The following is a 26,841-nucleotide window of genomic DNA, read 5'->3' on the forward strand; positions in this document are numbered from 1 at the left end:
TTAAATAAAACTACTGCATCTTGTGGTGAGTGGTATTTGAGATAATAATGGGTCTTCATTGTGTAAACCTGGTGATTCACAGACCTGTAACCCTGGGGCTAATAATACATTATATGTTTTTTAAAAATTTAAAAATTTTAAAAAATGGGTCTTTGTTATAGTAGTTTCTTAATAAAAGTTAATGAATTTAAAAGTAAAAAAAAAACTTAATGAATTTGTAGACAAATATATTACTCAGTTTTATTAAGGTAAGTTGCACTTGAGAGATGGAATTCAACTATTGCTTAGATTTTATGAATACCATGTTCAGTCTTAAAGATTCTTTTCAGAGCAGTCTTCATCTCCTTGTTCCTGAGGCTATATATTAAAGGATTGCAGAAGGGTGTTATCACAGAATAAAATAAGGTGATGAATTTTTGAATTTTCACTGGGTGTCGTGATCCAGGACTTACATACATTACCATGATGGAGCCATAAAACAGGGTGACAACTGCCAGATGAGAGGCACATGTGGAGAAAGCCTTATGTTTGCTTGCTGCTGAGGGCATCCGTAGCACAGCCACAATCACCAGAGCATAGGAGCAAAGAATAAAGAGAAAGGTGCCAATCATGAAAATAACATTGAAAGTAGAGTAAATGAACTGAGTGGTGGTGTCTTCAGAACAGGACAGCAACATCAATGGGACAGGATCACACACAAAATGGTTGATGGTATTTGGGCCACAGTAAGGCAACTGTGAAATGAGAACAACTGGGGTTAGGAAGAGGATGAACCCACCTGACCATCCAAAGATGACAAGGCCAGTGTACAGCTGTTTAGTCATGATGCGTGGGTAATATAGAGGACGGCAGATGGCAAGGTACCTGTCAAAGGCCATGATGCAAAGGAAGAAGCCCTCATCACACCCAAATGAGAAGAAGAAGTAGAACTGTGTGAAACAGCTCACAAAGGAGATAGACTTGCTTGTGGACAGGAAATTGGCCAACATATTAGGGACAGTCGTGGTGACATAACATATTTCCAGGAGAGAGAAATTCCCCAAGAAGATGTACATGGGGGTATGAAGACGCCGGTCCCACCACACAGCACAGACAATGGCTGCATTCCCCATCAGAGTCAGGGTGTAGACTACTGAGAAGAGTGCAAAGTAGAGGAGCTGCATTTCTGGGCTTGAAGGAAAGCCCATGAGGATGAAGTGGCTGACAGAGTTGGTGGTTTCTGTGCTGGACACATTCATTGGTCTGGAAGACATGGGAGGTGACTTGGTTATTGCACCTTAATGGGTTATGCTGGTTCTTCCTAAAAACACCAAAATTCTCTATCTTTTATTTGAAAAAGTAGTAAACAATAGTAAACAGACTTTTGTTTAAACAACAAATCTGTGGCTTTCATGACTTAGCCCCTGAGCATATATTATTTTAAAAAGTCACAATAATAGAAAAGAAGGAAAACATGAATTGGAGACAAATTTTTCCCTTCCCAAGAATGCTAGACTAGATGCTAGCAATTCACACTTTGTGATTCTGATTACTTATTTTCTACTCTTTTACCTATTTACCTTCACTATCAATACTACCTTTCTGTTCATTTGAAGTTCTTTCAACAGTCTATGAGTACTTGATTTTTTAAGATTAATAAATGGCTTAATAATAAAAAACTAAATCAAGATGCTTCAAGAATCTATATAAATGTAGTACAATGATAGGACATAAACAGATATTTTTCACCTTCAGTTCCCCCAGTTTACTCATGGTGTTTTAAAGTGACAATAAAAAATACCTCTATCATTCCGGGATTTATGCTTTTTTTTAATGCCAGTTTCTGGATTCATATCATTTTGTATAAAAAATGCTTCCTTTCCTTTTTAGACAACTGAATGCACTGTACACTATGAGAAAAAGTTCTATACCTTTGCCTCCAAATTGCTCTGGCTACTTTAATAGACTTGCATGTGCATATGTGAACTAGAAATGCCCATTATGGCAATTGACCTGAGGGAAAGCAGCTAGTCTGAGTCACTGTGACCATGTTAATTGTGCCTATACTTATACAGTACAACCCATGGTCAAGGTAGCTGCAAGAAAAATGGGAAAATAGGTTTTAAATTTTTTTTTTTAAGATTTTATTTATTTATTTGACAGAGAGAGAGAGAGACCACAGGTAGGCAGAGCAGGCAGAGAGAGGGGGAAGCAGGCTCCCTGCTGAGCAGAGAGCCCGATGCAGGGCTCGATCCCAGGACCCTGGGATCATGACCTGAAGGCAGAGGCTTAACCCACTGAGCCACACAGGCACCCCAGGTTTTAAGTTTTTGTGAGGATTTCCATAGTCAGTATTTTTCCTCTACAGCCCTTTTCCATGTGTTTCTTTTTCTCTTTTAGATAGACCTTTGGTATCATTTTACATTTCACTAAGTGCCATCTAGGCCTTTCTTATCTGGGCAAATCTGAAACAAGGAGCTTCTTCCTTCTCTCTCTGGCTACTTCCATTTCATGTAGTTGTTATTAAATTGAAACTTAGGAGGCGCCTGGGTTGCTCAGTGGGTTAGACCTCTGCCTTTGGCTTGGATCATGGTCCCGGGGTCCTGGGATCAAGCCCTGCATTGGGCTCTCTGCTCAGCGGGGAGCCTGCTTCTCCCTCTCTCTCTGCCTGCCTCTCTGCCTACATGTGTCTACTTGTGATTTCTCTCTTAAAAAAGAAAAAAAAATACATTGAAACTCAGGTCTGTTTCCTCTGACCTTTTATATGAAGTGAAATATTTTCATTCAGAATATTTATTAAGCTTCTTAATTGTGTTAAGTGGTCTTTTGAGTGCTAGAGAAGCACCTGTGTGAATATGACAGATCTTGCATATGGAGCTTATAATCAGAGATTAACAAACTTTTAATACATTTTTGCTGAATTTTTGTTTTCCACTCCTGGAAGTATTTTTGCACTTTATCAGGAACATTTAATAAATCAAAGAAGACTTTTCAAAGTGGAAATCCAAGACTTTGAGTCAGAGAAGCCCTGGGCCAATTTATATAAAAGTCAGACCACATAGATGGCTAACCCTTTCATTTTACCTTTGAGACAGAGTTTAGATTGGAAGGACTAGTTATAGATTCTCATTGCCCTGAGGTTGTGCAATGGTTGTAGAAGCTCAGGTCAGCCTAACCCTTGGGTCTTTGGGTTTTCTGAAAACAGTTAATTAATATTTTTAAAGAAAGAATTTGTTCATTCACACAGAGCTTTTGAGAAATCATATCCCCTAATACCTTTTTAAAAGAAGTATTTTGGAGTGTAGTTGACATACAATGTTATATTAACTTCAGGTGTACAATATAGTGATTTAATGCTTTTATACATATTGCAATTCTCACCATGCTAAGTGTAGTTACCATTTGTTACCAAGTATGTTATTAAAATATTATTGATTATATTTCCTATGTTATAACTTTTTAATATTCCACTATATTGTCCTTTTGTCTTTAGACATTTTTGTGGTCCTCTTTACTCAGGACCCAATGTTAGCCTTTTCAGTTAAATTGTTTTATTTACAGAAAGGTCATTGACATAGGATTTGTTTCAAATCATTATTGATACTCACTCTTCTTGTTTTAGAATATCTCCTGGGGATAGTAATTGTCCAATGCCAGAGTTTAGGGTACAACTTATATGTACAACAAAATAACAGTAAAATGCAACATGCTGAAAACTTTGTACTTCAAAAAGAATCCATATTAAACCAGGGATCATTAGTGTAATGGAACTGAAAAGTAATATATGGGCTTGGGAGAGAAGATATCTTTGGAAAGAGAGATTTGCCATATTTACCCACCAAGCAATAAAAATCTTCAAAATGAATCCTTCTGCAGCAAACTGTCAGTTAACATACATCTTCACTAGAAATCCTAAGCCACTTTGTATGTATTTTTCTATTAATCTTTTAGAGTGATATATAAACTGAGAAATATTCTCCAGAATCCAGGGAAACAAGGAAATTAGTATTTTAGGACTTTATTTATATGTTAGCATTTCATTCTAGTGAAATATTTTCATTTTTTTCAAAGATAAGAAAACACTTTCTATAGAATTGTTTTTGCAAGAAATTCAAGCACATGTGGCTCACATGTTATACAGTTTCTACTTACTACTTGTATGAATGCCGAGAAGAGGGTCAGAGACCAGACGTAAAATATTACTTCACAGAGCAACAGGCATGTAAAGGAGTTCCAAGAAATTGGATGATCCAGTTTGTAATCTTTCATGGATTTCAAAGAGTGAATTGTACAAGGTATTTTTTCTCTAGTTTCAAAGCACATTTTTATGGTCAAAATGAAAGCTCAAATGACGGTGTTATATATGTCTACTTTTTTTTTTTTGCCTCATGACCTTTTGGGATTTGAGATTTATCCTCTTGAGGATTTGGTTGTATTTTTTCAAAATAGATAATTTTTGAATTTTCATTATAATCAAACACCTATTCTTAGTATTCCATAGGGAATAGTGAATCTATAGAAGTTGAGTCTATCTTTTCTTTCTTCTCTAGTAGCCATGTATTGTTGAAGGCTTTTGGGGAATAATTAAGTCATAATAGCTACAACTGGGAGCTCTATCATTGGGTTCCCTTTATCTATTTTGAAGAAGAAGGAATCATTCTTTGACCATCAAATATCTGTACTTGGGGTAGTTTTGTCACAGATATCTGAGGTACATTTTATGTATAGCAGAAAGAATTGGCAGCTTAAACTTTTGGGAACAAGGGCTAGAATGGTGATTGTCAGGGACCAGGGGATGAAGGAAATGGGGTGATGTTGGTCAAAGGGTACAAAATTACAGCTATAAGATATATATATATATATATATATATATATTCTATATATAATATAGATATATAAGTTCTAATGCACAGTGTGGTGATTATAGTTAACAACTATGTGTTATATACTTGAAAGTCACTAAGGAAGTAGATTTTGAGTGTTCTCACCACCAAAAGAAAAAAAAAGGTAAGTATGTGAAGTGAAGTGATAGAAGTATTAACTAACTGTATTGTAATTATTTCACAATATACACATGTATCACATCATCATGTTCTAATGTTATACACCTTAAACTTATATAACGTTATATGTCAATTATATCTTAGGCTGGAAATAAGTGGCAGCTCAAGAAATTTAATTAGCATTCTGTTATTTCACAAATATTTATTGAATACTTGCCATATGCTGATCAATATTTAAGATCCCAGGAATATTGTATGAAACAACCCTAGGACCCCTGTCTTCACAGTACATATTTTCTTTTGGAGGTAGCAGAAAATAAGTAACATTGGGTGGCTCAGTGGGTTAAAGTAACATAAATAAGATAATTATGAAGTATTATTAGGAAATATTATGGATAAATAAATAAAGTAGGGGGTGGGGAGGGAATACTAGAATAGGGAGATTTCGTGATTTTAGGGTGGTAAGGAAATCCTCATAGAGAAGGTAACATTTATCATTTTTTACCTTTTAAAAGAGTTATTTATTTATTTATTTATAATTTATTTATTTATTTGAGAGAGGGATCTCAAATAAATAAATAAATCTTTTAAAAGAGAGAGAGAGAGAGAGAGAGAGAGAGAGTTAGAGTATGAGGGAGGGAGGGATAGAGGGAGAAGCAGACTTGCTCAGCAAGGAACCTGACACAGAACTCAATCCCAGGAGCCTGAGATCATGACCTAGGCAGGTGTTTAACCAACTGAGCATCCAGGCATCCTGAGAAGGTAACATTTAAACAGTGTCTTGACGTGAGAGAACAAACTGTATAGCTATCTGTGGTATTGCATTTCTGGCAAAAAGGTCAATCACAAGAACTAGAGGCAGAAGAAAGGGTAATATGTTGGGGAAAGAGGAAAGGGGCCAGCCAGAATGGCAGTGGAGAAAGGAGCAGGACAAGATGGTAGAAATATAACAAGGTAAATGTACCTATGAGCTATTGTAAAGACTTCAGCTTTCACTGTTTAGAAAGGATTAGTGGAGGTGTTTGGCAGAGAATAAAATGATCTGGCTTGAGGCTTTTTTTTTTTAAAATTTTAAAACTTGGTACCTAAAAATATGCATATTGTAATTGTACAGCTCTCTGAATTACTAAAAACCCACACATCCACTTAACCACCACCTGAGTAAAAGAACATTACCTTGCATCTCAGAAGCCTCATTGTCACCTTTCCTGATAGTACTTTCTCCAGAATAACCTCTATCTCTACTTTAAATACCATCAATTTGCCTGTTTGGGGATTTGGGATTTTCTCTCTTGATGATTTAACAGTATTTGTTCAAAAGAGGAGATAATTTTCAAAATTTTACTTAGTTATAATCAAACACCAAGTTTTTAATTTGTTTTTGAAATGTGCATAAATGAAATCATGCAGCATCTATTTTGTGTCTGGAGTCCTTAACTCATAATTAAATTTGTGAGATTTATCTGTAATGTTTCATCTAACTGTTGTTCATTTAATTTTATTGCTATATATTATTCCTTTATATGATTATACCACATTTCCACCTTATTGTTGGGACATTCAGTTAGAGGGTAGTATGAGTAATGCTGCAATGAATAGTATTCTACATATCTCTTGGTGTATGCTTACAAGAATTTATGATATATCTATGTATATATATATATATATATAATTTCTGGATTCCAGGAAATGCATTTATTCAGCTATAACAGATAATGTCAAAGAGTATTCCAAAAATGGTTGCCCAAATGTATATTCTCATGAGTAGTATGTGCTCATCCTCATTATTCTGTGTTTTTTGTTTTGCTTTGTTTTTGTTAGTCTTTGATTATGTCAGTTTTTTGAAAAAAATATTTAGGCAAACACATCCCATGTTATATTTGGGTATAGTCTTTTCTTAATAATAACTTTTCAACAGTCTTGCCTACTTTAAACTATTGGGAATTTGTTTTTACTTCAAAGGCTTAAAGATTCTTTCTGAAAACAAGACTTTAATCAGTTAGATGTATTCCAAATATTTTCTCCCATTTAACTGGCTTATTTTCCAGTATCATAATTTCTTTTTAATAAACAGAAGTTCGTTTTTTTAAAAATTTGAATTCCAGTGTAGTTAGCAAAGTGTTTATATTCATTTTGGTTGTACAACATAGTGATTCAACAATTGCATGTATTACTCAGTTCTCATCGAGAAGTGTACTCTTTAATCACCATCACCTATTTGACCCATCGTTCTACCCACCTCCTTCCTGGTAGCCATCTGTTTTTCTCTATAGTTAAGAATCTGGTTTATGATTTGTCTCTCCTTCTCCCCTACTTTGTTTTGTTTCTTAAATTCCACATATGAGTGGAATCATATGGTATTTGTCTTTCTCTGACTGTCTTACTAATGAATAGAAGTTCTTACTTTTAATGCATCTAATTTATTAATCAAGTTTCTTTATAGCTAATTCTTTTTGCTTATTTTAAAGTTATGAAAGTATTCTCCTTCATTTTTTAGAAGTGTTAATATCTTACTTTCAAATTTAAAATCTGCAATTATCCTAGTCATAATTTCTTTGTATGGAGTGACATATATAGGTTAGATTTCATTTTTCCACTTGAAAGTCCATTGACCTAGACATTTTTTTGTTGTTGTTGTTAAACCTGTATTCTACACCTGCTGTGTAGTCCTATTTTTATCATAAATTAAGTGGCCATATATATGCATGGGTTGGTTTCTGGATTCTCTATTTAATTTCATCTGTCCTTTTATAGTTTTTTTTTAAAGGTTTTATTTATTTATTTGAGAGAGAGTGTGAATGAGAGAGAGCATGAATTGGGGAGGAGCAGAAGTGTCGCGGCCGGTGCGACAAATCAACCAGGGTCGATAAAAGAGGATGATGAAAAGAGAGGGTAAGAGGATGATGAAAAGAAATTAAGAGACAAAGAGATGGGGGCAGGAGGAGCACCAAGGAGGATGTCCAATAGTGCCGAGTTTATTCAAGGCTGTGAGGCATTATATAACTAACAGAAACAATCATAAGGAAAGTATCTATTTTTAGCTGATTACTAAAGAGTTTGCAACATGCACAGAAAACCCTTCAAGCTTTCCCATTATCTATTTCCCAAGCACCAATAGCAGACCTTCTAGCAACAGATGTACTGACTTCAAGGCCGCTCAAGACATAGTTTGTGTAAGCACAGCACAGCCTTATAGTGGTGTAGTCTATAGCCCATGCAAGGACAGCAAGGACCAGCCAAGAATTTCTGACCCCGGCCAAATCGTCTCTATCTGACTAGCAAACTTGTGGGAAGTCATGTAGGCGAGCGCACAACCCGTAGCACAGACCCTTTCTCAGTGCTACTCGACTTTATCGACCTAAGCCTTTTGTTCGGCTATTCAGCCTTTAAATGAGGCACAAGTCAGGGCCTGGTTTGGTTCTTGTTTCAGGCCTTACAGAGGGAGAGGGAGAATGATGCGGGTCTGGATCCTGGGACTCCCGGATTATGACCTGAGCAGAAGGCAGATGCTTAACCAACTGATCCACCCAGGCACACTTCATCTGTCTCAATTATTTAATTAATTTTAAAATTTGAATTCAACTAGCCAACATGTAGTACATCATTAGCTTCAGAGGTAGAGTTCAGTAACTCATCAGTTGCATACAACACCCAGTGCTCATCCCATCACACACCCTCCTTAATGCCCATTACCTGTTACCCATCCCCCTCCACCAACCTCTCCAACAACCCTCAGTTTGTTTCCTATAGTTAAGAGTCTCTCAAATGGTTTTTCTCCCTCTCTGATGATTACCATTCATTTTTTGCTCACTTCCCCTATGATCCTCTGCACTGTTTCTTATATTCCACATATGAGTGAAGCCATATGATAATTGTTTTTCTCTGATTTCGCTCAGCATAATACCCTTTAGTTCCATCTACATCAATGTAAATGGTAAGTGTTCATCCCTTCAGATGTCTGAGTAATATTCCATTGTGTGTGTATGTATATACACATTTTCTATATTTTGTATAAATTTTATATAACTAAATATTTTAAACCAATTATCAATGAAAAATGAAACCAATGAAAAACCTCTAACACAAAATTTTTTGAAAATATGTTCTTTTGAAATTTCTATATTTAGTTATGGCAGTAAAATAATTCTATCAAATTACAGTACTTAAAGGGCAATGCAACTCCCATTGAAAGTGTTCTAAGATGGAGGCATAATACTCCATAGTGTATATGGACCACATCTACCTTATACATTTGTCTGTTGAAGGGCATCTTGGTTCTTTCTACAGTTTGGCAACCGTGGCCACTGCTGCTATAAACATTGGGGTACAGATGGCCCTTCTTTTCACTACATCTGTATCTTTGGGGTAAATACCCAGTAGTGCAATTGCAGGGTCATAGGGAAGCTCTATTTTTAATTTCTTGAGGAATCTCCACACTGTTCTCCAACGTGCCTGCACCAACTTGCATTCCCACCAACAGTGTAAGAGTGTAAGTTCAGTGTAAGTAACAGTGTAAGTTATCATTTCTCCACATCCTCTCCAACACACATTGTTTCCTGTCTTATTATTTTGGCCATTCTAACTGGTATAAGGTAGTATCTCAATGTGGTTTTAATTTGAATCTCCCTGATGGCTAGTGATGATGAACATTTTTTCATGTGTCTGATAGCCATTTGTATGTCTTCATTGGAAAAGTGTTTGTTCCTATCTTCTGCCCATTTTTTTGATATGATTATCTGTTTTGTGTGTGTTGAGTTTGAGGAGTTCTTTGTGGTCCATATACACTATGGAGTATTATGTCTCCATCAGAAAGTATGAATATCCAACTTTTGTAGCAACATGGATGGGACTGAATTGTGCTGAATTATGCTGAATGAAATAAGTCAAGCAGAGAGAGTCAATTATCATATGGTTTCACTTATTTGTGGAGCATCGCAAATAGCACGGAGGACATGTGGAGATGGAGAGGAGAAGGGAGTTAAGGGAAATTGGAAGGGGAGGTGAACCATGAGAGACTATGGACTCTGAAAAAAAATCTGAGGGGTTTGAAGGGGTGGGGGTGGGAGGTTGGGGAAGCCAGATGGTGGGTATTAAGGAGGGCACGTATTGCACAGAGCACTGGGTGGTGCAAAAACAATGAATACTGTTACGCTGAAAAGAAATAAAAAAAAAAAAAAGAAAGTGTTCTAAGAATAATTTAAGTTTCAAGCAGTGCATACATTTCTTATGTTTGTTAACTTAATGTCTTTATCACTTAAAACCACAAAGAAATACATTATATAATTACAGAAATGGTATACCCCACAAAATGCTTTTGAAAAAAAATATATATCTCACATCACATCTTCTTTATCCATTACATTCTTTATATATTCCATTCTTTATCCATTCCACAGCTATTGTGAAAATTACTGCTATAAACATTGAGGTGCAGGTGTCCCTTCAGAACAATACAATTTGTATCTTTGGGGTATATACTTGGTAGTGCAATCATCTCTCTTTTTATACCTATTGTACCAGCAGTACATTTTCTTAATTTTCATAGCTTTATAATAAGTTTTGATATCTAGTGAGAAGAGTCCTCCAAATTTATTTCTCTTCAAATTCTTTTTGGTAGTCTTTGCCCATTGCCTTTTCAATTTGCCTCTTGTCAATTTGCACAGAAATTATTGCTGAATTTCTGAATGAAATTGCTCTGAATGAGATGATTTACTGTCACCTACACAATTACTCTTATAATCCATGGACTTGGCATATCTTCCTATTAACTCATGTCTTCTTGAATTTCTTTGAATAAAGTTTTAAAGTTTTTTATAAGGAAGGCTTCCTAGGGCAGAGGACATGAACAGACATTTCTGCAAAGAAGACATCCAGATGGCCAACAGACACATGAAAAAGTGCTCCATATCACTCGGCATCAGGGAAATACAAATCAAAACCACAATGAGATATCACCTCACACCAGTCAGAATGGCTAAAATCAACAAGTCAGGAAATGACAGATGCTGGCGAGGATGCGGAGAAAGGGGAACCCTCCTCCACTGTTGGTGGGAATGCAAGCTGGTGCAGCCACTCTGGAAAACAGCATGGAGGTTCCTCAAAATGTTGAAAATAGAACTGCCCTATGACCCAGCAATTGCACTACTGGGTATTTACCCTAAATGTACAAACGTAGTGATCCAAAGGGGCACGTGCACCCGAATGTTTCTAGCAGCAATGTCCACAATAGCCAAACTATGGAAAGAACCTAGATGTCCATCAACAGATGAATGGATCAAGAAGATGTGGTATATATACACAATGGAATACTATGCAGCCATCAAAAGAAATGAAATCTTGCCATTTGCGACAACATGGATGGAACTAGAACGTATCATGCTTAGCGAAATAAGTCAAGCAGAGAAAGACAACTATCATATGATCTCCCTGATATGAGGAAGTGGTGATGCAACATGGGGGCTTAAGTGGGTAGGAGAAGAATCAATGAAACAAGATGGGATTGGGAGGGCGACAAACCATAAGTGACTCTTAATCTTACAAAACAAACTGAGGGTTGCTGGGGGGAGGGGGGTTGGGAGAAGGGGGGGTGGGGTTACGGACATTGGGGAGGGTATGTGCTTTGGTGAGTGCTGTGAAGTGTGTAAACCTGGTGATTCACAGACCTGTACCCCTGGGGATTAAAATACATGTTTATAAAAAAATAAAAAATTAATTAAAAAAAAGGCTTGCTAAATATACATATTTTTATTTTTTTCTACTGAGCCCTTCTCCCATTGTTTCTCACTGTTATAATTTAGAGAGACAGGGTTGGGGGAAAAATTGTAGCATGAAAATCTGCAGCCAATTGCAAGGATGTTTGTGAAGTTTGTGGACAGGCTTGTTGACCTCATTCCAAACTTGGCAGTTTGAATTCAATTTCTTACCACCTCCCCCTTTATTGCAGCTGGGGATCCCTTTACTAGATAAAGCAGTAAAATCAGAGCAGTGGGCAGGTCTAGGCTTCTTTAAGGCTGTCTTGAAATACAGAATCCCTAGAGCTTCTGGATCCTTTAGTTTCCTTCTTCTGGTTCCTTTCTATTTGTCCTTACTTTGCTTTTCCTCCAGTTTTATTGAGAAATAATTGACATACATAACTATAAGTTTAAGGTGTTCAGCATGGTGGTTTGATTTACATGTGTTGTGAAATGATTACCACAATAGATTTAGTTAACCTCCACCATCCCATATGGATACAATGAAAAGAAAATTTCATTTCTCTTTCATGAAAGTGAGAAAATTTCTCTTTGAGATGACAACTCTTAGAATCTATTCTCTTAACAACTTTAAGTCTCTAAGGCCTGTATTTTGCACTTCTTTTTTCCCCCCAAACCTGGGATCAATACTTAGCACATAGGAGACACTCAGTAAATATTTGGAGGATGAGTATGTCAAAAAATGAATAAATGAGTGAAGGAATGTTTCAAAGCAGGGAAAGAAAAATGTGGGAAAGAGAAAACACATCATAGTACAATATCCAAATAATTAATACTGACAATTTAATTTTAGCACCATTGAGTGTGTTTGGGATGGGGAAATAATGTACATTTGTCAGTAGTAAGCCCATGGCCTGGGGGAGTTCCTATAAGAATAATGTGAACAGAATTTTGTTTCCAGGGTGGGATGTGGTTTCAGGATTGATAAAACTATTCATTTGAACCTAAGATTTTAAAAACAGTCCAAGGCACGTTGCATTGGGTGATGAAATTCAAGGGGAAATTCAGAAAATATCCTGGGTATATTGATAGAGAGGCCCGAAAGGATATGGGGAAAACTAAAGACAGAACTACTGAAGAAATTAAGCTTATCAGAGTATACAGATCAGGTCATTTTCCCACACACAGGGCAGATAATTAGAACCCTGGGAAGGAAGGGTGCCTGGGTGGCTTAGTTGGTTAAGCACGTGCCTTTGGCTTAGGTCATGATCTCAGGGCCCCAGGATCAAGCTTGGGCTTCCTGCTCAGTGGCGAGTCTGCTTCTCCCTCTTCCTCTTCCTTTCCATGCCTCTCATGCTCTGTCTGTCTCTCTCTCTTTCTCTCTCTAAAATAAATAAATAAATAAAATCTTAAAAAAAAGAGAACACTGTTCTTTTGTTTTAGGGAGACAACTTTGAAGGCCCGAGACTCACTTGCCTAAATCTCTCCCAAAATATCTCTTTTCATGCACTCTTATCCTGGATGAAGGCTTTTGCACTTATATAAAGATTTTCTTTTTATTATTTTAAGTTGCATACCACATAGGAAATTTGCTCTTGGTTTGGTTATGAGGCATATACACTGTGCTAGAAAATTATATACAATTAAAATCACTATTTCAGAAAATCTAAGAAAAAGTTGTCAAATATGATAAAATATAGAAAAATTATTAATGGCACTATGAGTCCCTCTAAATCAAATTGTTATTAATCTTTGTTGCATTTTCCCATTTTCCCCATTCCTAATGTTTATTTTTATTTTATTAAAGTATAGTTGACACCCTGTGTTACATTAGTTTCAGGTGTGTAACATAGTGATTCAGTGACTCTACACATTATGATGTGCTTACCACAAGTGTACCTACCATCACTTACCATACAACACTATTGCAATTCTATAGGCTTTATTCTCTATGATGTAATTTTATCCCTGTGACTTATTCATTCCATAATTGGAAACCTGTATCTCCCACTTCCCTTCATCAATTTTGCATGTCCACTTACTGCTTTTTCCTTTGGCAAGTGGAATTACTAGATCTTTGGTATTTCTTTTTTTAAATTTTTTGAGGAACATCCATACTCTTTTCCATAGTGGCTATATCAATTACATTTCCTATCAGTGGTGCACAAGGCTTCTTTTTTCCCCCTCATCTTTGCCAACACTTGTTATTTCTTGTCTATTTGATTTTTACATCACTGTGACAGATGTGAGGTGACATATCTCATCATAGTCTTGATTTTCATTTCTTTGATGATGAGTGATGGTGACATCTTTTCACGTATCTTTTGGCCATTTGTATATCTTCTTTGGAAAAATATGTATTCAGGTCTTCTGCCCATTTTTAAAATCAGATTGGTTGTTTGTGTATGTTTAATTCTTTAAGTTCTTTATGTATTTTGGATATTAAACCCTTCCTGGATATATCATTCAAAAATATCTTCTCTCATTCACTAGGTTGTCTTTTCCCCTTGCTGATGGCTTCCTTTGCTGTGTGTAAGTTTTTTATGTTGGTATAGGCCCCGTACTTTCTTTTTGCCTTTGTTTCCCTTGCCTGTGGGGGACCTATCTAGAAGATATGTTGCTAAGGCTGACATCAAAGAATTACTGCCTATGTTTTCTTCTAGGAGTTTTATGGCTTCAGGTCTCTCATTTATGTCTTTAATCCATCTCGAGTATTTTTGTGTATGGTGTAAGAAAGTAGTCCAGTTTCATTCTTTTGCATGTGGCTGTCCAGTTTTCCCAACACGATTTGTTGAAGAGTAGCCACAGTATCTTCTTTCTTTCTTTTTTTAAAAATACTATCTTATTTCTATCCTCAGACTCATACACACTATCATTGCTGCATGGTTAGTATTAATTCTAATACTAAAAATGAGAAAAACCCTTTAAAATCATAAAGCACTTAAAATATGAATCATTAGAAAAATTAAAATTATGAATGATTATTTTTCATTAAGTTTTTTCCAAGTAATCTTGTTTCCTGGTCTCATCTCTGTTTCAGTACATTTATTCTTTTGTATTGAGTGATACTGGGGGTAGTACGATAAGGAATATGATAAGTTATAAGAACCTATAACAACCCAAAAAGTAAATAATTGGGGAAAAAACCCTTATTTTCACAAAATCCTATTTAAGAATTAGATTTGCTGAGGAGAAACTTTTTGGCAAGCCCACTTTGAGGAACAACTGAAAATTACAAGGGGCTACATGTGTAAAATAATTCTTCTGAATAGAAAGAGAAAGATGTTCTGGTTGTTCTGGTAGGTGGTGGGGAAGAGGATGAGGAAAGAAGAGAAAGAGGCAGACCAGGTATAATATGAAAGATTGACTGGGTGTTCAGCACAGTGGCCTTTCCTGTAACTCTCCCTAACCCCAACCTCTAGTCAGGTTAATAAACCCACACAAAACTGGATTTTCTTTGTTTTTGGATAAAATGTTGAAGGGGTGAGTCTCACATGCAGATTGATGTAATCAAAACAAGACACAAGGTAGATTCAGGAGTGGGAGAAAAGAAGCACACATGAACATGTTTGTATGATATGTAGGGAGATAGCAGTGGGTACTTTAAACAGGTGATCACTGAGAAACTGGGGATCAGAGACAAATTTACCTATATATGTAAAAGATAGAAGCTGACCAGGTGATATCTGGGTTATATATGGTTTTTCTGCAGAGGTCTGAGAACGTTTCACATTTTCCTGTTTGCATATAAGACACACAGGAGTACTAATATAATAAAGTCTAGTACAAATGATTTATGCAAGTTCTTATAAGATCTCATTTGCTATTTGCCGCATTGATATACATTTCTAAAAATATTCCAGGGAATATGGGAGACATATTTGCCTCTCAAATTTGCTTAAGACCATTAACCTCCTGTAATTTTATATCACTATATGTCCTATACATATATGGATTCTAGTTCTTGAGAGGCTGTCTTTGACCAAATCTCATAATCTGAAACAGTTTTCTCAGGGCCTTCTTCATCTCCTTATTCCGGAGGCTATAGATCAAGGGATTGAAAAATGGAGTCATCACAGAATAAAATAAAGTCACAATTTTCTGGATCCCTGCTGGATTTCCTGCTGTTGGGCTCACGTACATCACCATGATAGAGCCATAGAATAGGGACACCACAGCAAGATGGGAGCCACACGTGGAGAAGGCCTTATGCCGACCTTCTGCTGAGGGGACCCTCAGCACAGATCTGATCACCAGAGTATAGGAGCTGGTAATGAAGAGGAAGGTGGAGAAAATGAGGACTGAGTTAAAGATGGCACAGATGATCTCAGTAACAGGAGCTGGCACACAGGACAGCTTCATAAGGGGCCCTGGGTCACATAAAAAATGATCGATTATATTGGGACCACAAAAAGGAAGTTGGGAGATGAGGTAAACTGGGAGAAGAAAACAGGAGAAGCCACACACCCAGCACCCAGCTCCTATTCTGATGCAGTGCTGAACAGTCATGACAGTGGGGTAGTGCAGGGGCCTGCAGATAGCAAGGTACCTGTCAAAGGCCATGGCAGACAAGAAGAAGGTCTCAGTGGTACCCATGGAGAAGAAGAAGTAGAACTGGAGGAAGCAGCCATAGAAGGAGATGGTGCTGGTCTCAGAAAGCAAGTTGGCTAGCATATTGGGGACAGTAGAAGTGACATACCAGATCTCCAGGAAGGAAAAATTGGCCAGCAGGATGTACATGGGGGTGTGGAGATGGTTGTCCCACCACACTGCAGAGATAATGCACAGGTTTCCAGTTAGTGTCAGGACATAGATTGCAAAGAAGAATGAGAAGAGGAGGATCTGAATCTCCCAGGAACAAGGGAATCCAAGAAGAATGAATTCACTCACAGGGTCAGAGTGGTTATTTTCAACTGGGTTTTTCATTTTTTTTCTCTTCAAACTGCAATAGTAAGACATCACCATGTAACAAATGACTACATCTTGAGATGTTTTTCAGTTTTCTTTATGATTCAATTGACAGCACAGTTTTAGATTACTTGAAGATATTTAGCGCTCTTTACCCCAGTGATATTGGAAGTAAATAAGGAACTTGGGGCTGTGGGTGCTTGTTATAGCTTTACCATCATGATTACCATGCTCATCATGGGCCATTAAACCCCTGCCTTTTTATGTGTCCTCAGCACTGCATAAAATTAAGATAGATGCTTCTTGTCATTCAGAGGCTTTCAACCAAGTTCAGAAACATCAACTTAGAGTCAACCAGTGCTATCAGTGAGGCCACCTGTGACCTCTTATTTTTGAAGATCTCCTGAAATCACACAATTTGCAATGTTACTTCCTCTCAGGGTTTGGTGATAGGCACAATTCTTCAAAGTACTCTTTATTTTTAGATTTTTTCCTTTTACAGTTAAAAATTTATTCCTGAAGAGGAGTAAGCTTCTTGTTCTGTCACCTTGAATGAACACTTTAAATAAAATTGGTATGAATAAATGAGGTTTTTAAAATTTTTTTTTGCATTTATTTTTTTCATGTTGTTTTTAAATTTATTTTTTATTTATTTTCAGCATAACAGTATTCATTATTTTTGCACCACACCCAGTGCTCCATGCAATCCGTGCCCTCTCTAATAACCACCACTTTGTTCCTCCAACCTCCCACTGTTGTTCCCGCCACTTCAAACCCCTCAGATTGTTTTTCAGAGTCCATAGTCTCTCATGGTTCACCTCCCCTTCCAATTTCTCCCAACTCCCTTCTCCTCTCTAACTCCCCATGTCCTCCATGCTATTTGTTATGCTCCACAAATAAGTGAAACCATATGATAATTGACTCTCTCTGCTTGACTTATTTCACTCAGCATAATCTCTTCCAGTCCCATCCATGTTGCTACAAACGTTGGGTATTCATCCTTTCTGATGGAGACATAATACTCCATAGTGTATACGGACCACATCTTCCTTATCCATTCGTCCGTTGAAGGGCATCTTGGTTCTTTCCACAGTTTGGTGACCATGGCCATTGCTGCTACAAACATTGGGGTACAGATGACCCTTCTTTTCACTACATCTGTATCTTTAGGGTAAATCCCCAGTAGTGCAATTGCAGGGTCATAGGGAAGTTCTATTTTTAATTTCTTGAGGAATCTCCACACAGTTCTCCAAAGAGGCTGCACCAACTTGCATTCCCACCAACAGTGGAAGAAGGTTCCCCTTTCTCCACATCCCCTCCAACACATCTGTTTCCTGCCTTGCTAATTTTGGCCATTCTAACTGGTGTAAGGTGATATCTCAATGTGGTTTTAATTTGAATCTCCCTGATGGCTAGTGATGATGAATATTTTTTCATGTGTCTGATAGCCATATGTATGTCTTCATTGGAGAAGTGTCTGTTCATGTCTTCTGCCCATTTTTTTTTTGATATGATTATCTGTTTTGTGTGTTGAGTTTGAGGAGTTCTTTATAGATCCTGGATATCAACCTTTTGTCTGTACTGTCATTTGCAAATATCTTCTCCCATTTTCTTTTTTATTTTTTTAAAGACTTTATTTGAAAGAGAGCAAGTGAGAGAGATCACAGAGGGAGAGGGAGAAGCAGACTCACCACTGAGCAGAGAGTCTGATGCAAGGCTTGATCTCAGGAGCCTGGGATCATGACCTCAGCCAAAGGCAGACACTTAACTAACTGAGCCATCCAGGTGTCCCTAATCGAATGAGGTTTAGACTAAACACTAATGATCTCTTTTAACTGAGATTTACCCTAACTAGAGTACACAGGCTTCAGTCTTCAGTTGAAATTTATCACATGCAGGGAAAGTACCTCATGATAGTACTCTCTATATATTTTGTCATGTAAAGTAAAAATAACTATGGTATTATATCACTGAAAGCATTGTGAGACTTGAATTATATTAATTGGAGATCTGTGCATAGACTAGTCATTCTCATTTCTCTCTATATATTATCTCAAAGCTTCTATGTCAGAGTTTCTTCTGACTGACTTGATCTGTACATGTTTTCCCCAGGACCTAATCCCTGATATTTTTCCTTCTTCACTGATCCTCTCTCTGCATGTGACCTGCCAGTTAGCCCCTTGATATAAAAGCCAACCATCTATGCAAGATGAAGCCATATTTTTCTCTCCCTAGCTGTGAAGTTTCTTTCATAACCTGGATTTATCTGCTCAATTTCTTTCTCAGCATCTCCATTTGATATCTAATGAAACATGCTTATGATTCAACTTTTTTTGATTTCTTCCTCCTCAAACTGGCCAATCCTTCCTTTACTGCCATACCACTAAATTGCACCACCAATCACTCAGCTGTTCAGGCTATACACTTTGGCCACATCTTTACCACTCCTCTCAATACTCTACATCAACAAGTGTTCTAGGCCTCAAAACATTCAGAATCTGAACAATTTTTAGCATTCCTATCAGCTTTCACCCGGTGCATGTTATTCCCATTTTGACCACTACAAAAGCCTTTTAAATTGCCTGTTTCCATTTTTATATGCCTAGAGACTTACCCATATAGTAGCTAGATGACAGTTTTTAGAAAATCTGACCATGTCAACTACTAGCTTTCAATCTTTTATATATACTTTAAACCCTCCAGTTCCTGGGGCGCCTGGGTGGCTCAGTGGGTTAAGTTGCTCCCTTTGGCTCAGGTCATGATCTCAGGGTCCTGGGATGAAGTTCCACATCGGGCTCTCTGTTTGGCAGGGAGCCCGGTTCCCTCTCTCTCTCTCTCTGCCTGCCTCTCTGCCTACTTGTGGTCTCTGTCAAATAAATAAATAAAATCTAAAAAAAAAACCCACCAAAAACCAAAAACCAAAAACCAAAAAAAAAAAAGTTTCTTACCATAGCTAGGAAGGCCAATGAGGCCTTCTTCCATGTCCTCATTTCCTACCACTCTTCCCCTGACTGGGCTCACTCCAGCTGTGCTGATTCTTGACTATGCCAAGGGTGGCCCATATACAGGCCTGGATCACCCCTCACTCTATCCCTCTCTCCACCTGGCCAGTATTCACATGTCTTAATCTATTACTTTATTCAGATTTCTGGTAAAAATCAGAAACTCACAGAGGCCTTTCCCTACTTTAGCCCATCTTTGCTACTCTGTTTCCCAATCCCACTTTAGTTTTCTTCAAAGTGCCTATAGCTACCTGGCATTGTATTATATACTTAGTGTGTATTTTCTGTCTCAACAGTCTGAATGTAAGAGGAAGACATTATTTTGCTCACCAATGTATTTTAGAATCTAGGACACTATCTGGTATATTATAAGTGCTTACTAAATATTTGTTATCTCAATTAATGAACATGCCCTAATAGTAACCAGTTAGGGAAATAATTGCTTGTAGCTGGAGGAAAAAAGAGTGGAAAAAATGCAAAGAGTGGAAACTCCACTTTGCTAAAAACAAAAGCAAGGCAATAAAGATTTTGTTTTTTATAGGGATACACCATTAGTCCTGGGAAACAGGAGAATATCCATGGCAGGAACCTGCTCAATACAACACTGTTTAAATCATTTCATCTATCTTTTTGTCTCTTTCATCCATGCTGCTTTGTGCTGTGATCTTTCTTATTGTCACTAAGTTATAATCTGCTCTAAAGTTGTGTGTGTGTGTGTGTACACTGTTTCTTGCTGTCTTCTGTTTCTAATTGTCCTTATCTTTATTAAATGGCTTTTATAATTGTTCCCTCTTATTTTAAATAGATAAGTGAACTGTTTTAGTTTATTCCCTCTTGAAGAAAATGTGTTTATAGTCCATAGCTGATATATTTTCTCTATGTAGTTAGTCAATATCCTTTAACAGAAAAATGTCCTTCTCTTACTACCGAATGTTTTTTTCTACCCCATATTCAGGGTCAGAAAATCTGGTATATGGGATTTGAATAAGTAATAAGGTATAGAATGATGAAGTTGTCATTCCACAATTTATTCTTGGTACATATGTTTGGGAGTTCAGCTAACATTTCAATTTAAGTAAAATACTATTATTTTTATTAAATATATTTATTAATATATTTATAAATAAAATACATATGACAATGTTTATTTAGAACAGTTCTGATGTTATAGGCTATGTTATATACTTGAGAGTAAAACCAATTTCCATTAGGAGGAAACTATTTTAAATTACATTTTCATATGGAAAAAATACAATAAAGGGTTAGAGGAAAGTAAAAAAGACATTACCAAGAAAATCTGAGCTGTACCTTACCTAATGCTATTATGTGAGGATTGCAGAATCCAATAGAGACCAGACATCCAAGTATAGGTTTCTCTCTCCTGGAGTCAGCCTTGATCTCCTTGTCCTCTCATTTCAGCAGGAAAAAATGTGTAGCCATGTCAAACAAAGTTGTGCTCCAATTCACGCTTCTGTAAGGGGTTGAGTGTTGGAAGAGTAATATTATCAAGGCTAGAAATTATTTGAAGCCCACACAATGACTATATTGACCTTTCATGCTGGTTACATGAAGTTATACAGGGCACCATAGTTTCTCCTGATTTGGGAACAACTAATTACAGCCCTGCCTCTAAAAGAGGGTATGTACCAAACACACTCTGAATCATGATTTTTCTGTTCTTGACAGTCCATTTTGGAAGTGTGGTGATCCAGAGCACTCTATGTCTACACAGGTCTTGCTGCTGAGCTCCAGTCCCTTGTATGCTTTTAAATAAATGTGTCAAGTTTTGCTTCTGACCCTCCTGGATTATCTGACTTTTCCCAATGGCCTCATCTAGGAATAACAATGAGAAAGTTTTGGCTAGATCTCAGAAAGTATTTCTTTAACTGAGGCTTAAATTGGTCCAGCCTCTAGGGGAAAAGGGAAAGATGGTGAGTCCTGGATCTAAGCTGAAGAATAAGTTGGTTTTAAGCTTTGGATCATACTGTTACATATAACCAGAAGCATCTGCATATATTTTTATAGTAATGCAGCTGTGTTTTCCCATAAAAGAGACAACCTGGATTTAGGATTAAAATGTAAGAGCAAAGGGTTCTATAAAGCCAAAGGATATAAGGACAGAGTTTAATTATAGTAAAGAATTTACAAAACTCTTCAAAGTCTTATTTGATCTATTCCTTTCTCTCTATAATTGAGTACATATACAAGCTGGGAATGCTGGGATTTTTAGATCAGTAACAACTGTTCCACTATTACTTGACTGTTAAGTATTGTCCTACTGGTCTAAAGTCTCACTTTAGCCTGGGTAAAGTAAATTAAAAATTTACATCAACATTACATCAACATTATAATTGCTACAACTAATATTGTGACTTTGGAATGTATAATGGAGGTAATACTCTAATCCTGTTTGACTCTGCAGAGGTCAGATAAAGAGTCCTTCATAAATTCTCATCCGATAATTTAAGAAGCACATGGGCAAATGGCAGTGATTTTGAAGGAAGCAATTTAGAAGGGCTTGGAATTATGAAAAATGAGTAACAGTGGAAGGAGATTGCATATTTAAATTGGAAGACAAAGACTGTGTCAGAGGAAAAGAGAAGGTGATCATTTAACACAGCAATTCAGTTTGTCCCATTTGTTTCCAAAATACAGAATTAAAAATAATAGTTAAAAGTTATAGGGAGATACATTACAATTGAATATGGAGAATAGCTTTCTAACAGAGAAACCTGTCCAGTAGGGGTGCCTGGGTGGCTCAGTGGGTTAAGCCTCTGCCTTCGGCTCAGGTCCTGGGATTGAGTCCCGCATCAGGCTCTCTGCTCAGTGGGGCTGGGATTGAGTCCCGCATCAGGCTCCCCGCTGAGCAGAGAGCCTGCTTCCCCCTCTCTCTCTGCCTGCCTCTCTGCCTACTTGTGATCTCTGTCTGTCAAATAAATAAATAAAATCTTAAAAAAAAAAAAAAAAGAAACCTGTCCAGTGATGGACCAAGCTACTTCAGAAGAATACTTTCTATCATGGATTTTGTCAGATGTAGGCTGAGAAAGTGGTATAAGGGATTTAAGTAAGCATCAAAAGCGATTTTTTTTTTCAATTCTGAAGCTCTGTGATAAGCATTTAAGATATGTCAAGGAAAAAAAGAACTTGCCCAGGTAACCTCAATGACATAAAAAAAGGTATAATGGGAAGTACTAAGGTTAGTGAGAACTTGAAGCTTTCATTAACACTGGTAAATATGAATAGTATTTTCTAAAGGTCATAGACAATAGACAAAGGGGGCAAAAAAGGGAATTCTGGACTGTATTGTAGTCAGTAAGACCCCAGAGTTATGTTGTGAAACTACAAATAATCCAATTCTATTAATTGAAGAAATTGTTATTTTTTTTTCCTGGAAAAAAAAAATGTGTGTAGGACACTTACTCTCTGAGCAAAAATTTGAATTGTTGTTTAGTTTGGCCAAAGGCTATTCTGCCAGAATTGTGTAGGGGGAGGTGGTTCTGGTGGTTCTGAAGTAAAAGATATGACCATGAGGTGGCAGTAGTTTCAACAACTTTTATCTGGGGACACTGCTTGGAATATCTTGCTGGGGAAATCCCTTACCTTTCACGAGACATTTCAGAGGTTATAGGCTTACAGGCCAGTACTCAGAAGGGAAGGAGGACTAAGGGCTAACACCCAGGAAAAAGAAGGGGATCAGAGAGTAAGCTTACTTGACTAGGTGCTATGAGTTAGCTTGGAGAGGGGGGAGGACTCTATGTGAGAAAGTTCCAAAGGGCAGCAATAACTTGGGGGTTTTTATCTACCTATAGCAGGCAGAAGTTATCTTATCGATGGCTAGCAGATATTGGGCACAGTTTCCTGGGATATGCAAGGTGGGCAGGCTCTGGATGGCTAAAAATCTATATCTTTGGGCTATATGTAAAAAAATTAGGTATGTAAAAATTTTAGTACCTGTGGGCTTTGAGCTACCAGGTAAAGAAGTAAACAATGTAGGGGCCAAGGTACGGAAGCCAACATTGGCTCATTTATATAACAGATGGGCTTTGAAATAGATTGTGATGGCTTTTTACTCTATTTTCTGTGTTTATTCAGACTTCAGAATTCATGCTTTCTCTACATGCTTTCATGTATACATGTACACATATATATGTATATACACACATGCATACCACTTCTTCTTTATCCATTCATCTATGGATAGGCACTTGGGTTCCTTCCGTATCTTGGCTATTATACATAATGCTGCAATTAACATAGGTGTGCATATATCTTTTTGAAATAGTGTTTTTGTTTTCTTTATTGGTAGAATTACTGGATCATATGGTAGTTCTATCTTTATTTTTTTGAGGGACCTCTACGGTGTTTTTCACAATGACTCTACCGATTTACATTCCCACCAGTTTACATTCCCACAAAGAACAAGAATGTGTTCTTTTCCCCCCCACATCCTCACTAATGCTTATTTCTTATTTTTTGATGCTAGTCATTCTAACAGGTGACATTTCATTGTGCTTTTCATTTGCATTATCTTGATGATTAGTGATGTTGAGCATCTTTTCATGTCTCTGTTGGTCATCTACGTGTCTTCTTTAGAAAAATGTATATTCAGGTCTTCTGCCCATTTTTAAATCTGATTGTATGGGGGGTTTTTTGGTGTTGAATTATGTAAGTTCTCTATATATTTTGGACATTAACCTCTTATCAGATATATCATTTGCAAATGTCTTCTCCAATTCAGTAGTTTGCTTTTTTGATTTGTGGATGATTTTCTGTGCATAAGCTTTTTATTTTGATGTAGTCCCAATAATTTATTTTTGCTTCTGTTTCACTTGCCTAAGGAGACCTATCTAGAAAAATTTGGCTAAAGCTGATGTCAAAGAAACTACTGCCTATATTTTCTTCTAGAAGTCTTATGATTTTAGGTCTCACATTTAGGTTTTTAAACCATTTTGACTTTATTTTTATGTATGGTATAAGAAAGTGTTCCAATGTCATTCTTTTCCATGTAACTGTCAAGTTTTCTCAGCATCATCTTTTTGAGGAAACTGTCTTTTCCTTATTGTATATTCTCACCTCATGGGTGAATTGACCATATTATCATGAGTTTATTTCTAGGCTCTCTATTCTGTTCTATTGATTTATGTGCCTATTTTTGTGGCAGTACCATATTATTTTGATTACTAATACATTTTAGTTTATCTTGAAATCTGGACTTATAATGCCTTTAGCTTTGTTCTTTTTTAAGATTGCTTTGGCTGGGGAACTTAAAATTTAATGCAAATTTTCTGAGAATTTATTTTCTTTAGAAAAAATATTGGAACTAGATCATATGTATGTGTATTTTTAAGAGGTTTGGCACACACTTGCCTATTTTAACTTTGTAGCAAGGTAAATTGTCATGGGTTGGAGATAACTGGAAGACAGCACTGGTCTGTGATTCAGAAGACCTTGGGCCAAAGTTTATGATATACTAGCTGTGCCAGGGTGATAAACCATTTAACATTTATGTGCTTAGATTCCCCATGTAATCTTGTCAGAGCCTTATGAGTTAGGGAAACTCTTTGAATGTTTTGACCTCTGATGAATTGCAAACATGGTTTCAGTGTAGTTTCAGAGAACTAACAAAGATCTCATCGATTCTTGCCCCATTCTGCTAGAATAAAGTAGATTTTTTTTTTAAAAAAGCAAACAAGTAAAAACATCACTTTAAGCAGGCAGGATAAATTCATTATGAAAAATGCAGTTGTAATTCTAGAAAACATTTTTGTGTATTCTTTTTTAAAGGATGTCTTGTGGGTACCTGGGTGGCTCAGTGGGTTAAGCATCTGCCTATAGCTCAGGTCATAACCCCAGAGTCCTGGGAGCGAGTCCAATATCAGGCTCCCTGCTCAGTGGAGAGTCTGCTTCTCTGCCTCTCCCCTGGGCCATGCTCTCTCATTCACTTTCTCAAATAAATAAAATTTTAAAAATGAAAGGATGCCTAGTGTTGAGAGGACCAGTAGGAATCAGAATTGTTTTCTGAATGAATACTTTGTTTCCAAGTCTTTTTAAAATTTTTTTAAAATTCAATAGCCAACATATAGTACATCATGAGTTTTTGATGAGTTTCAGTGATTCATTAGTTGCATATAAAACCCGGTGCTCATCACATTACGTGCCCTCCTTAATGCCCATCACCCAGTTACCCCATCCCTCCACCCACCTCCCTTTCTGCAAGTGTCAGTTTGTTTTCCAGAGTCTAGAATCTTATGTGGTTTGTCTCTCTCTCTCTGATTTCTTCAGTTTTTGTCCTCTGAACTATTTCTTATACATTCCACATGAGTGAAACCATCTAATTGTCTTTCTCTTATTGACTTCTTTCATTTAGCATAATACCCTCCAGTTCCATCCATGTCAGTGTAAATGGTAAAAATTCATCCTCTCTGTTTTTTTTTTTTTTTTTCAACATTTTGAGGAACCTCCATGCTGTTTTCCAGAGTGGCTGCACCAGCTTGCATTCCCACCAACAGTGTAGGAGGGTTCCCCTTTCTCCGCATCCTCGCCAGCATCTGTCATTTCCTGACTTGTTTATTTTAGCCATTCTGACTGGTGTGAGGTGATATCTCATTGTGGTTTTGATTTGTATTTCCCTGATGCCGAGTGATATGGAGCACTTTTTCATGTGTCTGTTGGTCATCTGGATGTCTTCTTTGCAGAAATGTCTGTTCATGTCCTCTGCCCATTTCTTGATTGGATTATTTGTTCTTTGGGTGTTGAGTTTGCTAAGTTCTTTATAGATTCTGGACACTAGTCCTTTATCTGATATGTCGTTTGCAAATATCTTCTCCCATTCTGTCAGTTGTCTTTTGATTTTGTTAACTGTTTCCTTTGCTGTGCAAAAGCTTTTGATCTTGATGAAGCACGGGGTGTGGTGCAAAAATAATGAATACTGTTATGCTGGAAATAAAAAAAAAAAAAAAAGAAACACCTTAAACCATAACTTGGCTATTTGGAAGATTTTAACGAATGAGAAATCTTTTCATTTTAAAGTTTTATAAGCTAAATGAGGATTTAGAAAATATTAATAAATATCTGGTAGAAAATGCTTTAATAAAAAAAAATTCATCCTCTCTGATGGCTGAATAATATTCCATTGTATATACGAACTGCATCTTCTTTATCCATTCATCTATTGAAGGACATCTTTGTTCCTTCCACAGTTTGACTATTGTGAACGTTGCTGCTACAGACATTGGGGTGCACATGCTGCTTCTTTTT

The 26,841-nt window shown here is 36.9% G+C and overlaps 2 protein-coding genes across 2 annotated transcripts; both read right to left on the bottom strand.

The window, feature by feature from the left end:
* Positions 1–284: 284 nt before the first annotated feature.
* LOC116590090 (olfactory receptor 11G2-like) lies at positions 285–1,238 on the bottom strand. The gene has a single exon (XM_032341754.1). The coding sequence runs from the start codon at positions 1,236–1,238 to the stop codon at positions 285–287; it is 954 nt and encodes a 317-aa protein (XP_032197645.1).
* A 14,393-nt stretch (positions 1,239–15,631) lies between these two features.
* LOC116590091 (olfactory receptor 11H6-like) lies at positions 15,632–16,576 on the bottom strand. Its single transcript, XM_032341755.1, has one exon. The coding sequence runs from the start codon at positions 16,412–16,414 to the stop codon at positions 15,632–15,634; it is 783 nt and encodes a 260-aa protein (XP_032197646.1). The 5' UTR covers positions 16,415–16,576.
* Between the last annotated feature and the right edge of the window lie 10,265 nt (positions 16,577–26,841).

The sequence above is a fragment of the Mustela erminea genome, chromosome 5 (assembly GCF_009829155.1).
Source record: "Mustela erminea isolate mMusErm1 chromosome 5, mMusErm1.Pri, whole genome shotgun sequence".
Taxonomy (NCBI): domain Eukaryota; kingdom Metazoa; phylum Chordata; class Mammalia; order Carnivora; family Mustelidae; genus Mustela; species Mustela erminea.